The 17,759-nt window shown below is 44.4% G+C and overlaps 1 protein-coding gene across 1 annotated transcript in view; it reads right to left on the bottom strand.

Annotated features, from left to right (window-relative positions):
* LOC124776325 overlaps positions 1 to 15,047 on the bottom strand; it is a 413,854-nt gene extending 398,807 nt beyond the window's left edge. The window contains exons 1-2 of the mRNA XM_047251263.1: positions 14,969 to 15,047; positions 14,522 to 14,778 (exon numbers count right to left, since the gene is read on the bottom strand). Coding sequence (XP_047107219.1) covers positions 14,522 to 14,544 — 23 coding nt within the window. The 5' untranslated portion in view covers positions 14,545 to 14,778; positions 14,969 to 15,047. The remainder of the gene's footprint in view (positions 1 to 14,521; positions 14,779 to 14,968) is intronic.
* Positions 15,048 to 17,759: the final 2,712 nt, after the last annotated feature.

The following is a 17,759-nucleotide window of genomic DNA, read 5'->3' as shown; positions in this document are numbered from 1 at the left end:
TCACATTGACGTACCTCGGTGTCAGCATCAACAACAAAGCCTTATAGAACAAGAAATTGTAACGAGAATTCAAACCGGGGGCGAAGAAATTTAGGAGCTATACATAACATAACATCATAAGATGTAAGTTAGTATTCAGGGAGACAAAAATAACAATATATCAGACCATCACGAAACCAACAGCGTGCTCCGCATGTGTGACATGGGACCATGCCAAAAAAAACTGTTGAAAATAAAGTACTGAGAAAAACTTGTGGACCAGTGAAAGAAAATGAACAGTGGATAATAAGGAAAGAAAGATAACTCTGACAATTATACACACCACCTGACATCGTAGCAAGTGTGAAAACTAAAAGACTCAGGAGGTAACGACATGTGAGGAGGAGAAGGGAGAACGTTGTAATAAAAGCAATAATGGATGGAGAATCCGAAGGAAGGAGACCACCAGAACGGCCGAGAACGAGATGGAAGGGTAATACCATGGGAGACACTGGGGCAGATACTGGGTCTGGGAGACGGAAGATGCAGCTGACAGGCAGGTGTGGCCAAGGACCGGCTACGGTTTGTGTGGCCAGTAAAAGTAAGTGAGTGAGTCGTTCAGTGACGTAGGATGGTCTTTACTTTAATTTTTTGACACTACAATAAGAATAAAATCATACAGTGTGATGTAAATAACTTCATATTACAGGATGGTGATGATCGGTTGACAAAAACTGGTATTGAGTGAATGTTCATTTATATCAGCAGGTCTTGATGGTATTTAAATTTGAGTTTCTTCAAATTCTTGCAAGAGTGGGAAAGCTGCTGCGCAAAATACACAGATGAGTGCCCACCAAGACACCGAATACCGCCTGGTGATGTTTGTTGTTGTTGTGGTCTTCAGTCCTGAGACTGGTTTGATGCAGCTCTCCATGCTACCCTATCCTGTGCTGGTTTCTTCATCTCCCAGTACTTACTGCAACCTACATCCTTCTGAATCTGCTTAGTGTATTCATCTCTTGGTCTCCCTCTACGATTTTTACCCTCCACGCTGCCCTCCAATGCTAAATTTGGAATCCCTTGATCCCTCAGAACATGTCCTACCAACCGATCCCTTCTTCTCGTCAAGTTGTGCCACAAACTCCTCTTCTCCCCAATTCTATTCAATACCTCCTCATTAGTTACGTGATCTACCCATCTAATCTTCAGGTGGTGTTAAGGGCACGTAACTTAGTAACGAAAACATGGAAGCGGAGCAGAGACGAACGGAGAACCATTCTAGCGACGATGCGGCCGCAAATGGGGATATCCGCTGACACAAGCGACTTTGACAAAGGACAAATTTTTATGACCCAGACACTAGCAAGGTGCGTCTCGGAAACGGCAAGGCTGGTCGGCCGTTCCCGTGCTGCTGTAGTGAGTGTCTATGAAAAGTAGTCGAAGGACGGTGGAACCGGGAGTAGGCGATAGTGTCCACGCATCATCACAGAACGTGGAAGTTGGAGGCTTGCCTGTTCTGCAAAGCAGGTTAGTTGGAGATCTGAGACAGATCTGACGAGAGAATGCAGTGCTGGTGCAGAGGCAAGTGTTTCGGAGCGCACCGTACAGAGCACATTGTGGAACATGGAGTTTTATAGAAAACGACCCATAAGTGTTCGCATGTTGATGCAACGATATCATGAACTGCGACTGCAGTGAACACTGGGATCATCGAGATTGGACCGTGGATCAATGGGAATGTATCGCTTGGTCGCATAAATCACTTGTCTAGATACATTAGGTCGATTGTCGGGTCCGGATAGGCCGCCATCCAGGCGAACGACACCACTTGACAGTTAGACGCCCATGGGGGCAGTATTATGCTATAGGGACGTGTTCACCTGGGCTTCCGCGTGAAAATACGATCGACTCTCGCTAATCCGTTCATTCCTAGTTGTTAAGTGTGCCACAAGGCATGTCGATTTTTCCGATTTGGTAGTGAACCCTCCTTTGTTGCAAACTACTTAAAAGTTAAATTCAATTACTTTTTCCTTTATTATCGGACCACTGACTGGAATTCCTATAGGTACTGCGTTGTTGTACGAACCATGAATAAAGAGCTATGCTCAGTTCTTCATTCTCAGTCTTTCGCATAATCTTCCGTTTTCCTAATTCGCTGTCCATTTGTGTTGCTTGCTATCGAATTACATCTTTCATTCTGATGTCATAGATAGTTGCTCGTCCTACACTGCACTCAGCAGCAATGTCTCTCTTCGGAGAGCATCAGTTCAACGTATCTAAAATTTCGAGTTTCTGCTAGTGTAACGTGTTTCCTTTTGGAAGTTATGATACTCAACTGTACAAAAATCCACAATTTCAGATATGTATAGCTTTGTTTGACATTGTAACTAACTATTAGCATTGTTGCACACTACAATCCATTGTTCTGTGCGCTATTTGTACTTGAGTGACTAGAGACCGGATTACGGAGAGGCCGGACTGGATTTGCGAGAGTTTAGTGTAATCAAAGGCACCATGACAGCTTTGGAGTACGTTAACATTACATGCTTGATGCCTTTTTCGATGTTTCAGCAGTTTGATCGTCTGTCTCACAAATCCAGAGTCGCGATACAGCAGCTTGAAGAGCAATATAGTGCACTTACGTTGATGTATTGCCCACCAAATTCGCCTCATATGAGCCTTTTGGAAAACGTCTGGGGCGCGATTGGACTACAGCTCCCTGCTCAGAAACCATCGACCAGTAATTTACGCGAATTGGTGACCTGTACTAGACACCTATTTCCAAAATTTCTCCGGAAATCTACTAAGCACTAGTCGAATGCATTACAAGCAGAATCGCTTGTGTATTCTTTTAAATGAGGACCAGCATGCTATTAAGCAGATAGTCTTAACGCTTTGGCTCATAAGTGTATATTGAAATAACTTTTCCTATCCAGCGCATCGGTGGGGCTGATATTTCACTTTTTAATTTATAAACACATCCGTGGGCAGCTTGTCACCTTATCCCACATATCGTGACATTGTCTTATTCTGTCAGAGTCATACCATTTACGGAGTGTCACTTTTGGTGGTTCCCCGTCCCTTCTTTACGAGAGAGGATAAACAGAGGCAAAACATCCTCTCGACGGAGCTCCGGGCGCTGTCGATACGTATGTGGGCTGGTGGTTTTCTCCGGTGCTGCTGCCCGAAGCGCCCGTGCTGCTATCTTGCGGCCATCTCCATAATCGGCGCACGGCGCGCGGCCCGTCCGACGAGACATTGAAAATTGGCCGCGAGTGAAAGCCGAGCCGAGCCGAGGCGAGGAAAGTAATGTCGCTGCAGCGAAAGGAAAGGGGTCGCACGCTGCCCACCTGGCCCCTCGCTAGCGCCGCCGTGGCGGGTCCTGGAAACGACCGCGTAACACCGCGATCGCGTGCGTCTGCGCCACCTCGCGCTTTTTCTGCTGCGTCATTGTTTACTTGAAAAGGAATAGTTGTTGATAACACTTTGTTTCCTACGTAAAAGCATATAAAGTGCACGGGTTGATGAGAGGGGGAACATATTTCCACGAATGAAGTAGGGTGGTCCATTCGTTAGAATAAAGCTGTAATACACGGAACTGTGCAGCACTGTGCCATCAGTGGCCAAAGTACAAACTGTTCGCATGTTTACTTCCATTGCGTGTCGGCGACGTTTCACCAAAGTCTCAGTACGACACCAGCCTCAAAGTAGTCTACGGCGTCTCTGCGACATCCATCTCTTCCCATTGCGAACTTGCCTTTAGTAGCTAAAATAAAATCGTTCCGCTTGCTGTTATCCACGACGGAGGAGAGTTAACTGTTAGTTTAATATCAGGTACTAGCATCACTGAGATCATTCTGACCGCTTCATCATATTTTAGATCTACATAGAGTCGCTTTCAGAGTCTTAGTCACGAACGGCTAGGGTTGATAGATAATGTCCTGGGGAACAACTTTCGTTAGGGACAAAACGTTCACTCATGCTTCCTGGCTGCGCTGGGCATGCTTCAGTATACGCTGGCCTCAGGACGGAAAGATTTCACAGAACTAGCAGGGTTTACTAACCAGGTATGCTTCATATTATCTACCACAGTAAACTGATAGAGTGATTTTCAACAAGAAAAGCTTAAAAAGAGGGTCTCTAAGTGGAGATAAATATTTTAGAAGCGAATTGGGAACTTTAATTTTGCTGGGCCTATCCCCTTGCATGTGGTGTAGATAAATGAATTGCAGGCAACACGCACGGCACGTGAATGCTGCTGTGTGTCTGTACCCTGCCACCTCCCAGGGTTAGAACAAATACAAAAGGATGCTTAGCGCCGCTGGAAAGCGTCAGGGAACTTTTTATCTCGAACAGAATTTGTTCCCCATGATGTCATCTATCACATCTAGACGTCTCATGTAGAGACTGTATATTCGGTCAGATTTTACTAACCTCTCATTCCAACCCCATTCCCACAAAAACTCATCGGAGAACAATATACGCTTCTGCCTGCATAATAACATAAAAGGAATAATCGATGAGATCTTCTCGGGATGTAAGTTGTTTAAACTGGTTAGCGTATAGCAACGTTCCAGGAAGTTTCATTCTATCTTCTGACTTCACTAAGAGATGGCAAGGGATGAATTTGCCGAAACGGCAGCATCCATCGACAAGTTTACTCGGATTGTATCCCGAGAACAAATCTGTGAAATTCGCTGAAGACGCATATATCGATAGTTAACGGGAATAACGTCCAAGAGGTAGAGTTGTTTGCGGAGTGTTACTTTCTTTCTATAAAAAAATGTGTGTGAAATCTTATTGGACTTAACTGCTAAGGTCATCAGTCCCTAAGCTTACACACTACTTAACCTAAATTATCCTAAGCACAAACACACACACCCATGCCCGAGGGAGGACTCGAACCTCCGCCGGGACCAGCCGTACAGTCCATGACTGCAGCGCTAAGACCGCTCGGCTAATCCTACGCGGCTTCTTTCTATAAACTCTTGTCAACTTCGCTTATTGATTACGCTTGAACTAACGATCCTCCAGTTAAAAAAAAAAAAAAAAAAAAAAAAACAGCTTCAACTTCACCTAAAACAAGAAGCATTGTCTTATGCTGTATAAAGTTTTTCTCGTCAATTTTCCTCAGCAAGAACAACTTCAGTGTCCACCTACGCTTAACAGTGGCCATCACGTCTGACTCTCTCTCTCCACCAGCCCCACCTCCCGCCTGCTAACATGCGTGGTGATGCGGGCTTTCGACTCGTATTCGGTAGGACGACATCTCAAATCCCGTCCGGCCATTCACATTTAGGTTTCCGTGATTTTCTTAAATCACTCCAGGCAAGTACCGGGATGCTTCCTTTGGAAGGACACGGCCTATTTCCTTCTATATTCTCCTCCAATACTGGCTTGTGTATGCCTCTAATGACCTCGTCATCGACGGAAGGTTACACCCTGAACTTGCTTCCTTCCTTTCCATTCTCCTCTTCCTCGTCCACACACTATTGTTCTGCGCGAAGACTCCCTGAAATCCTCTTCTACCTACCGATTATAACCTTTCACTCAAGCTCGCTCGAGACTCTGACACAAACTTTCCACGAAGTCGACTTTAAAACTTCGCTGCACGTCTCCCGTTTCTCTCGCTCTGCCCCGCAGCCCATCGATGAGCCCAACATCGGATTTCACAGGCATATCTCATTATGAATTCTTATCTTCCGTCTCCAACGATCTCGTCATCGACTCGGTGTTAATTCCTAGTCTTACTTCCATTTTCTTTTCGATACACGACTTTCAATTAACTATTTCGTCACGTAATAGCAACCATATAATTCGTAAAACTCTCAACTGAGGCAGTCAGCTTCTCTCTCTGTTAATGCCATCTATCAGCTAGCTGTAAAACTATCAAGATAAATCCTGGGGCACCGAAGTTCCCATTGACTTTACGCTAACTCTGATATTTAATAGTTCATGTGTAATCTGTCTCAGGTTGTTTATATTTTCTCATGTGAGTTCCATCTTTACGACGCAGTGTTCTGCGCATCCTCCTCAGTGCGTTTAAGTGCTATCAACTTTGGTGGTGAGAGTTCTCTCAGCAGCTACGTGCCTCAATGGTACAGCAGTGCGACCAGAAAATACTGCTTGCTTAAGCCTGCTACTGGCTGACCGAATGGCTATTCCTGAACCACCGGCAGCTACAGCGTTAAACAACGCAACGATTGTTGCCTACTGTATCTAGAGATCTATGATTCTAAGACTGGTAAAATGAATCGCTGACCAATAGGACGTCTCTTTTGAAACTGGTAAAAGAGATATACCAGTCTGAAATATGTTACAATGCGATCATACGGAATTCTGTTAAAAACGGAATTGATTAAGTTGTAGAGAGGGGTTAGACGGAGGACAAGGATACAAGTCTTGTAGGAACTCTTACAAGACATATTCACTAGCACATGGAACGCGTGCTGAAGTTGTTAATCTGTTGTTAATCTGACAGTGAAGGGTTCAGTAGAGAGCAAAATTTCAAAGTGAAAGTGACACTGGTAAACATAGTACATGCTATTGAAGCCTTTGGTTACAGCAAAACCAGAGGGCTGAAAATGCATGTAAGAGAGCGCGCGAAGCAATTTGAAGTGGAACGAATACAGAAAATTAATCGCGAGTAAGGCAGATGCCAGACTGGGATTCAATGGAAGTATCCTCAGAAAATGTAGCCCTTCAACAAAGGAAGTAGCTTACAAAACACCCGTTCGGCCAATACTTGAATACTGTTCAGTCAGTATGGGATCGGTGCCAGACAGGACAGATAGAGAAAATAGAAAAGAGCAGCACGTTTCGTTACAGGTTCATTCAGAAAGCACGGAAGCGTCACAGAGATTCTCAGCCGACTCCTATGGTAGACGCTGAAAGAGAGGCGTTCTGCATCACGGTGTGGTTTCTTGTTAAAATTTCGAGAGCGAACGTTCCTAAACGAGTCAACAAATATATTGCTTTCCCTTACGCATTTCTCGCAAAAGACCGTGAAGATAAAATTAGTGACATTCGAGCCCACACTAAGGTTTCCGCCAGTCGTTCTTCCCACGAACTGTTCGCGACTGGAACAGGAAAGGTGGAACTGGCAATAGTGCACGAAGTAATGCCCGCCACACACCGCAAGATGGCTTGCACAGTATACTTACATATGTAGTTGTAGAGATAAACAAATGAGGACCCGATTCTACGTGGAAATACTGTTTACAAGATTATATTTTTAAAGAGGATAGTGAATTCATTCTTCTGGCTGCCAAAAGAAGAGACGTTTTAGACTATAGAGCGGACCTTGCACTTAGACGCAGTCGTCTTCTCTCTCGAGTTTCTTCTATTTTCCTGTCATGCCGAGTATTTTAATCTAAATTCAATTGATGTTCATTTATTCCGAGATCTCTCTTTTCCTTTTTAGTTCCTACCATGTTGTTCAGTCTTACTTGTCATGTTTAACACAAACTGATATCACATCATGTTTCAGTTATATTTTTTCCGTATAACGTTTTACCCGGGTACCCCACAGGTCTTAAAATTTATTTTCCGTTCACAGTTTGCAATGCACCTTCGATCACATTCTAACGCACTACTTTTATCTGGTCGTAAAAGACGCAGCTGGATGTTGAGGTGCAATGGAAACAACCCCACACTGTGGCTAACACATGTAAGCCATATCCCCCCTATATCCTTTGTCCAGGAGTGCTAGTTCCACAGGATATGCAGGAGAATTTGAGTGAAGTTTGGAGAGTAGAAGATGCGACACTGGTGGAAGCAGAGCAGTGAGGGTCGTGCCTGGATAGATCAGTCGGTAGAGCATTTGCTCGCGAAAAGCAAAGGTTCTACGTTTCCCACTTTTGATCTGCCAGCAGGTTTCAGTGGTAAAGACGTTGGGATCCAAACAGGAGTGTCCTCCTGCCTTCATGTGGATTCCACGTGGTTTGATTAAACCACTGAAAGGCAAACCGGTAGAACTCTTTTTTTCCGTGACCACACCTCATTATCTCACCATGCCTTGCTTCGCTGATATCATAATCTTTATCTTAATGACAGCCTTACGGATGGATGTGGAAAATCCAAGTACCAAAACGGTCTACCATAACAAGAGTAACAATAAATAAAGGATCAGCAAAACCAATCTTATGAAGACGTCCGGAAAATCTGCAATTAGAAAAAAGAAAAAAAGATGCTGTGCTGTGCTGGGTAGGCTCCCTGCTAGTAGTTTATGAGAAATTAAGTCCAATTTTAGTTCCAGCCAGAAATTATTCGTGGCGAACACACGTTGGTGCCCATAAGATGCTAACCAAACTTCAGTCACCATCAAGGCGTCAGCACTCAAAGTGAAAAAAATAGGGACAAGTCTGTTAGCTGCATTCTTGTTTCACCGGCATTTAGTGATGCGTTGAAGTATTTTGGAAATTGAAGCATATTTGATACGAATAAAAGGAGCTGCTCGTCATGTGATAATAAATCTCCTTCTCACAAAGAAAAATTAAGCATTGAAAGCGCTTATGTGCGGCAAATACAAACGGTCCAACGTGGCAATCCTCAGTGCTAATATCGCAATGGACAAAGAACGCATCTCCGTCTTTGATTTTAGAACGTACACCTTAAGTTACATTCTCCGATTTTAATTTCTGTCCACTATCTGTTAACGCCTGCAATTTTTTACCCTATTAGTTTCTTCTTTCGATGTGGAAACGATACACGAAAAAAGGAAAGTGATGATCTGAATGTCGTAATGTACTGCACTGGAAAGAAAAACTCGAACTCGAGTAACGTGTATGCATATCAGAAACTGAATATTATTATTCAAATACGATCGTCTAACACATACTACACAACAACCTCAACTTCACGGGCAGTGGTCGCAGGGCTTAAAAGAAATTTCGCATCATTTCCGATTTATGAGGTAGCTATGAACGAGAGCTGCCTCATCTTAATACAAGTGTATACTGTAAAAATAATGGCAGACAGTACTTCGTACCTTATTTGTCGTTCCTATTCATGTTCTACTTGCGAATGACACGTCGAAATGTCTGACCGTATGTCTTGATACACTACATGTTCTCCATTATATTATAGGTTGGCTTTCCGACGAGATGTACGATACATGCAGTAGAACCGTTCTGAATCCTACCCTGAATACTGACTCTCAAAACTTACGCAGCAGGGTTTATTCAAAATAATGGCTACCTTCTTCTAGAGATCTCTTAGCTTCTCCGTAACTAGACTGCCTGATTACCGATCCAGCAACAAGTATCACAATTCATTCAGTCTCGTCCCATAATTTAAGTTAGGTATAGAAAACCCATGAAATCAAGATCACACATGAAATCTTCTTTATTTGGACTGATTACTTGTTTCGGCTAACAATTTAGCCGTCTGCAGATAGTAAACATTCTTGATTAATGTTGGTGCCATTACAGCTTCTCACACCGTTGAAATCCATACATGACACAATGAGAAACAGTTTTTCAGTGTTTGTGGCCGATGTAATTGAACGATGGCCTCAAAATGAACTGATAATGATTGTGTCAGTAAGTTGTAAAACAAAACATCTTTGTTTTATGATCATGGCCACGAAAGATGAAAAGCTGTGTTTAATGACGTTATGTATGGATGTTGTCAATTTAAGAAAGATTTTAAAGCAACACTAATCAAGAATGTTTAGTGAGATGAAGACGGTTGGATTGTTAGCCGAAACAAATAATCAATCCAAATAAAGAACGCTTCATGTGGGTTTTCAGTCCCTAATATAAATAAAAAATTACAACAGATCGCGCATCTCCTGCTTGACAACATCAGCAGACCTGACCATCCCTTAATTCTAACCGTTGGGAGGTCTAAACAGGCGAGCGAAACTCATTTGCATGGTTCCCTCTGCGTCCGCTTAACTGTGCCTTAGATTTCTCGTAGCTCATATAAGTCATTTATTTGCTCGCAAAATAACTGATGCTATGTGCTCATTCCACTCCAAATCGCTTCCTAATGCTACATTCAGAATTTTAGTTGCTCTCGAAGATTTCGGAGGCGTACCATTAAACGTTTTTCTTTGAATAATCTTGTATTTATCTATTTCTGATACAAGCTATTATTAATTGCATCAAGTGAGTATTTTACCTCAGCCGTTATGAACTTCCCTACCGTCACTCAACAGTGGTTTGTTGCTTGTATTACCAGCAAACAGCAGTGCTTCTCGCAATATTTTCTTTTGATCACCGACGTATACCACTATTTAGCAATCCTTTTGAATTTCAGAGAGCCGAATTACGACGAAGTTTCGAAGCAATACACTCTTCTTCCTAAACGAAATCTCTCTGTCGAACGATCACGAATTATTCAGCCACTGATGATGTTGACAGTGAGAGTACCACTATCTCGACAAGTGTACGCTCTCTGGTGTGTTTCCTGGTGGGTGTGTTACGCCTTTGTTGGCTAGTGAGCATGCCTGTTGCAGTGCCCCGCTCCTGACGAAATGTCGAGGTTGCAGTCTTTGCAGCCGGGTGAATTCTGATACTGCTCTGATGCTATTCCAGCCGCCGCCCGTTTGCCTTGAAGGCGGCGTGCTATGCATGCCGGAGCTCGTTTGGTATAGGCCGCCACAATTTATGTGCTGTTAATAATGCTACAATCCCATTTTAGTTATAGGCAACGGAATGGAATTTGTCATAAACCAAGAAACGGTTTTATGCTGCAATCTTTCCTTTCCTGACGAAAAGAAGGACCTAGTAAGTTTCTAAGGGTCCTGTAGATGCCTAGTCACAGTTGCTATCGCCTAATGGTGGCCAGCCTCAATATGACAGGAAAGGGGAATGATGGAGGTGCACGATTGCTCATTGAGTGACTATGCAAAAATACTGATTTAAATTACAAAATCTCTCCTTGGTGTTTTATGAATAAGGGCATAAGATGATGACGATGAGGGTGAACTGTCATGAGCTAACCAGCTATTAACTCCACATCTACATCTACATCTACATCTACATCTACACCTACAGCTACATCGATTCTCCGCTATCCACCTTACGGCGCATGGTGGAGGGTACTCCTTACCCTCCTGTACGAGGTAAGAACGACTGACTATATGCCTCCGTATTAGCCCTAATTTCCCGTATCTTCTTTTCGTGGATCTTGCGCGCGATGTATGTTGAAGGCAACATAATCGTTCTGCAGTCAGCCTCAAATGGCGGTTCTCAAAATTTTCTCAGTAGTGTTCCTCGAAAAGAACGGCGCCTTTCCTCCAGGGATTCCCATTTAAGCTCCCGGAGCATCTGCATAACACTTGCGTATTGTTCGAATCTAGCAGTAACAAATTTAGATCCCGCCTCTGAACTGCTTCGATGTCTTTCTTTAATTCGACCTGGCACGGATCCCAAACACTCGAGCAGTACTCAAGAACAGGTCACATTAGCGTCCTGTATGCGGTCTGCATTACAGATGAACCAGACTTTCCTAGAATTCTCCCAACAGACCGAAATCGACCATTCGCCTTTCGTACCCTAATCCTCACATGCTCATTCCATTTCATATCGCTTTGCAAAGTTACGCCCAGATATTTATATGACAGACTGTGTCAATCAGGACACTACTAAAGCTCTATCCGTACATTGCGGGTTTGTTTTTCCTATTCATTCGCATTACATTACGTTTTTCACATTCGTCACACCAATTAGGAATTTTGTCTAAGTCATCTTGTATCCTCCTACAGTCAACCAACGTCGACACCTTGCCGTATACCACAGCACCATCAGCAAACAACCTCAGATTGCAGCTCACTCAGTCTGCCAAATCATTTACGTATATAGAGAATAACACTTCCCTGTAGCACACCTGACCCCTAACTCTAGGGATATGTTGGCGATTTTCTCTGGGATTAGATTATGTACAGACACTACATTTCATTCTCTAACTTCTTTCATATGAACCGAATTGTAACACAGAAACACAACATTCTGCCTACATCGTCAAGACTGAATATCGGACAATTAGGTGTAAGTCGAAACTAGCTTCAAAAGGGTAAGACGCCAATCCTCACGGTTAAATGAATTCTTTCCAATTTCGTTAGTTGGTCACTTTGCGATTCATTTTACTAAGGATGTCGAGTAACTTTAGTTTCACTGTCGAATCAATTTTGAATATTGTGGTGATCACATTTTGAGTAAGGAGGTTGGCTACAGGTTCTCAACAGAATCGGCGAGGAAATGAACACATGAAGAACACTGGCAGTAAAAAGGGACAGGATTATAGGACATGTGTTTAGACGACAGGGAAAAACTTCCGTGCTACTAGAGGGAGCTGTAGAATGGAAAAAGTGTAGGGGAAGACAGCTTGGAATACATCCAGCAAATAACTAAGGAGGTTTGATGTAAGTGCTACTCTGATATAAAGTACACACAGGAGAGGAAATCATGGTGGACTGCATGAAACCAGTCCGAAGACTAACCACTCGAAAATAAAAAAAAGGAATAAAAAGAATGGGGACTGACCATTGCAGTTGTTTCTAGAGTTAGTCTGCGATGTACTCTTTAGAAGCAGTTAAAGATCGTTAGTTCAGCTTCTGCATCGGATTGCTGCGATGAACCTATTCAAAAGCGAAGCTATACAGGACATTTGTAAAACAACGCATAGCGTTGAACATAAGATAAACACTAAAACGTAAATCATTCCATATATGAACTTTACTTTATCTTGTAGAAATTAAATGTCGTTCCAGATCAGGAAGCGGGCATTTACTCTAATTATTTTTGAAATCTTTATTGGAGATATCAGCGATCTTTGTCTTTTGAAATTCCTTAATAAATTGGAAAGAACAACGAATGTCTGTTCGTCCAAGCGATCCAAAGACATCGACACCCAGGCTCATACCGTGTTTATTGACTTCTGGAAGGCGTTGGAGATAGTTCTGTCTTCTACCAAAGAAAATACATGTTTCATGAATACAGGACGGCTACCCTAGTAAACATAATTCAACAATGGTTTTGGGAGAACTTGCGCGATACGAAAATACCGGTAGTTTCGGGTGTACACCAAAGGAGTGTTTCAGTGCCGATATAGTTAGCGATATAATAAATGAAATGGGGGTAACATCGGACGCTTGGTCGAGGGAGTGGTAGTTAACAGTCAACATAATCTGAATGTAACGAATAGCGCATAAACACAAAGAGAGGCCAATTATTGTTTGATTACACGATAGGTGAGCAATCACAGGAACAGGCCCCAACAGCAAATTGTCTAAGATTGCGCACACGGAGCGGTTTAAACCGTTCGCTTATACTGGTTGTAAGAAAGGCAGATGGCAGACAGATTGCCTCGGGAGAAGTCCAACAAAATTTAGTTCGTAGTTGAAAGAACAATCTTTCGGTCAACTTTACATATTACTTATCAGATTGTGACTCTAACCAGCTAAGATGAATGAAAAATTTCCTTCACCCATAAGAACTCGCCCATCTGGAAAATCATAAGAGGCATTGCACTTAAGCGTAAAATTTGCGGGACTGTACATTCCGGTATTTTCAAGAGCATTACCAGAGGGAGTGAAGGAAGCTTGGAGTTTAATATTCTACCGACGTCAACGTCTTTAAAGAGTTGGAGCGCTGGCTTGGATTGGACAAGGTTGGCAGTATGCTGACGCGGTAACCTCGAAGGCACCATGCCGGTAATTACCTAAGCGATTCAGGAATACCACAGAAAACTTTATACACATACTGCTCGACATGTTTTCGAACCAACCCTGAAGCGGGTCCAATGGAGCATAGCCGGAGCTGACCGCAACGATAAAATCCTGAGCCTCTTGGGTACCGAATTATGGAATTTTTGATTTGAATACTGATACCCACATAGCCACCAAGGCATGCTGTAGACCAACACACGAACATCCCATATTTGCCAGATAGGACAGCGATATTTTTGCGTGTGATGGTACGTAAATCTACGTACATCCTCTGAAAACTCTGCATTTAAATGGCGGAGAGTACGTTGTACTATTTCCGGTCATTCCCTTTCTTGTACCACTTGGAAATGGGGCGAGGAAAATGATGCCTAATTGTCTCTGTACGAGCCTTAATTTCCCTTATTTTGGCCTAACGGTCCCTTCGTGACATGGACGTCAGAGGCTGTAGAATCGCTCTGTAGTCTGTCGCAAATGCTGTTTCTTTAAACTTACCCGACAGCAATACCCTAACCCTCAGGTACAAATCGAACCAACTGGTAACAAATCCAGCAGCACGCCTTGAACTGATTCGGCGTCTTCCTTTAATCCGACCTGGCGGAAAATCCCAAACGTGGACCGCAACATGTAGCAGCTGAAATGGTCTATAATCCTACTTCTCTGCGAAGTCCATGTACATTACGAGCAATGTAACACTTTTAGTACCGGTTCTCGTCCCAGATGTCTGTACAGATCCTATTATCTTTATAATAATTTCCTCGCTGGCGTGTGAAGTGGGCTGAGCACTTGCACATAGGTACCTATAGTGGATTCGCACGGCCCATAGGGGCTCTGTAATTTGCGTTAATGAGCGAGCAGCCAGCAACTCACCTGAGAAGTGCCGCGGACTTCATTTCCCGCGTCGTCGGCAGGAAGGACGATGAAGACTTCTTCGGCGACGTCCGAAGTAGGCGAAGTGGTAGCCGGGAAAAGAAAAGGGGTGGAAATAGTCGCGCAAGTCCCGCGGGCAAGAAACTTTTCCTGTCGAGCCACCGACACCAGACTGCGAGAGTGGACGCCGCGCCGGAGCGATAACGCAGAGAAACGCGCGCGGACCCACGAGTCACTCGGTTTCCCGCTGACCTCGACTGAAACGAAAGGCAACAATCCTGCTTAGACTGGATGAGAACAGAGGTGAGAATATAGTGAATGAAATATGTGGCATGCACGATCCTCCTTCGAAAAAAAAAAAGAGAGAAGCAAGTGATCCGTGGGAGGTGGCGAGATGCAAAGAAAAGTAGTTACTAGCGAGAGCGAGAGTGAGGCGTGGACACGCACTTTGTGAAGGCGGCGGCTGCGGCAGCGTCTGACCGTCGGCTGGCTAGTGAAGAGTAGTCATGTCACCGGCCGGTGGAAGTGGCCAACTAACCGAGTTGGTGCGCGCGCGTCCTTCTCAAGGAGTTGCACTTTCACCTGCGGCACCTCGCCCCACCCCCCTCCACGCCTCTACCTTACCCCCCCCCCCCTCCCCCCCCCCCCCCCCGCAGCTTCACCTGTCGGCAAAACAGCGCGTGCTCTTACGCGGACCCCGTGACATTGCTTTGTCACCGGCCACTTCCTCTTAGCGCACGCTTCCCGGCCGCATTATACCCCGGTATCCCTTCGGCATTGTCAGAGATGGATCCGAGGAGGGGCGGTATCGTGAGGGTCACACTAGTGACAGACGGAGAAAGGGAGGGAGAGGAGTAAGGTAGGGAGATTAAACAATAATCCAGAATGAGATTTTCACTCTGCAGCGTAGTTGCGCTGATATGAAACTTTCTGGCAGATTAAAACTGTGTGCCGGGCCGAGACTCGAACTCGGGACTTTTGCCTTTCGCAGGCAAGTGCTCTACCAACAGAGCTACCCAAGCACGACTCAAGCCCCGTCCTCACAGCTTTACTTCTGCCCGTACCTCGTCTCCTACCCTCCAAACTCTACAGAAGCTCTCCTGCGAACCTTGCAGAACTAGCACTCCTGAAAGAAAGGATATTGCGGAGACATGGCTTAGCCACAGCCTAGGGGATGATTCCAGAATGACATTTTCACTCTGCAGCGGAGTGTGCGCTGATATGAAACTTCCTGTCAGATTAAAACTATGTACCGGGCCGAGACTCGAACGCGGGACCTTTGCCTTTCGCGGGCCAGGCATAGGTCCCGAGTTCGAGTCTCGGCCCGGCACACAGTTTTAATCTGCCAGGAAGTTTCATTTAACAATAATGTTCCATTGACAATGAGGTCATTAAAGACGAAACACAAGTTCAGATTACACGAAGATGAGCTGCGGTCTTTTCTAGGGAACGATTCCACAATTCGCGTTAAACGATTCCGGGAAACGATGGACAAGCTTGATGACCGGCCCGGGCAAATGAAACCCGCTCGTTTCGGATGCAAGCCCAGCGCATTAATCAATATGCCATCTTATTTGACAGAGGCGCTTCACTTACGGGTTGCTGTTGATTATCTATATTATTGTTCCACCGAAGCACCACAGGGCTTTGCCCGTCTGACTTCTAATATATCTGTATGATATTTAGAGGAATAGCTTTTGTAGTTTATCTAAATCGTGTTTGCATGTCTGCCTGTTTTGTCTGTATCTGTTATGCCCTGAATTCTCTGGTTAATGTTGATATTGGACGCTTGTCTGTAGCGTCAGGTTAATGGGATCCTAACTGATTTTTTAGTTAGTGGGTCGAAGTAGGTGCCTTTTCATAGAATTTTTCTGATTTTCTTTTAATATAGGTATAGATGGATGGTTCCTTTAAGAGGTCGTTAATGTGTGTGTTTGGTGTGTAGCGGTCTGCGTCAGCGATGACGCGGAGGATTCTGTTTTGGAATCTCTGAATTTTTCGCAGATGTCCGTCTGCTGCCATGGACCAAACTTCCGATCCATATAAAATACTTGGCAGGATAACTGCCCTGTATAATCTAAGTTTCATTCCTATGCTGAGTCCTCCAACTTTTAAGAGTAGGTACAGTTGAATGAAAGCAGTGTAGCCTCTACCTCTGGATCTGTTTATCTGCTTTGCGAAGGTTAAGCGTTTGTCTAGTTCAAGGCCTAGGTATGTAGCTGAGCAACTCCATTCTATTTTCTTTTCAACTACAAAAATACGTCTGTTTGGGGGGGGGGGGGGGGTCAGTTTCCTCGTAAACATGACTGCTACGGACTTTTCAGGATTTATCTTTATTTTCCAAATATTGCACCATTTTACGGTTTCGTTCAAGTGCTCCTGCAGCTTTTTTGTTATGAAATTGAGGTTGCTGCTACTCTTGTAAACCGCCGTGTCATCGGCATACAGCGCTATCTCACCTCCTCCCGACTTTGGCACGTCGTTTGTGTGTAGCGAGTATAATATGGGGCCAAGAACTGAGCCCTGCGGAACTGCTGCCACAGCGTCCCTGATCGCGCTTACATGTTTGCCACACCTGACGCGGTACTGCTTCCCTGCCAGAAACTAGTCAGTCATGCTGATGATATGTTCTGGAATGCATAACTGGGTTAACTTGTATATTAAGCCATCATGCCAGACTTTGTCGAATGCTTTCTCGATATCGAGAAAGACTGCTGCTGTGCTGTGTTTCCGGTCTCTCGCCCTCCATATGTGTTCCACCAGGCGCAGGGATTGATGGATGGTGCTATGTTCAGGACGGAATCCAATCTGCTCAGGGATGATTGTGTTATTGTCTCGCTGGTTTGGATAGGGCGCTGAGGATCAAGCACTCTAGTACTTTACCTAGAAAGCACAGGAGTGAGATGGGTCTATAGTTTTGTGAAAGGATAAGGTTCTTATTGGGTTTAGGTAGGGTTACGACCTGAGCAGTTTTCCAGGCTTTTGGGAAGTAGGTTAGGGAAAGGCATTGGTTGTATAGCGTGGTGAGGTAGGTGAATGCGTTGGGAGGCAGGTGTTTCAGGTGTGGACCGGGGGAGATGACGTGAGTACGGAATTGTGACTCTAACGATGTCGCCAGTAATTCTGCCTTACGGGTTACGTACCACCTACTCTCTTGGGGAGACCTACGACTCCAGAGACAACACGGACATCCGGCTGCAGAACAAAAATAAAAATAACAGCTATACCCCGAGGGACT

This window comes from Schistocerca piceifrons, chromosome 2 (genome assembly GCF_021461385.2).
Source record: "Schistocerca piceifrons isolate TAMUIC-IGC-003096 chromosome 2, iqSchPice1.1, whole genome shotgun sequence".
NCBI classification, from domain to species: Eukaryota; Metazoa; Arthropoda; class Insecta; order Orthoptera; family Acrididae; genus Schistocerca; species Schistocerca piceifrons.
This window is presented reverse-complemented; position numbering and strand designations above follow the sequence as displayed.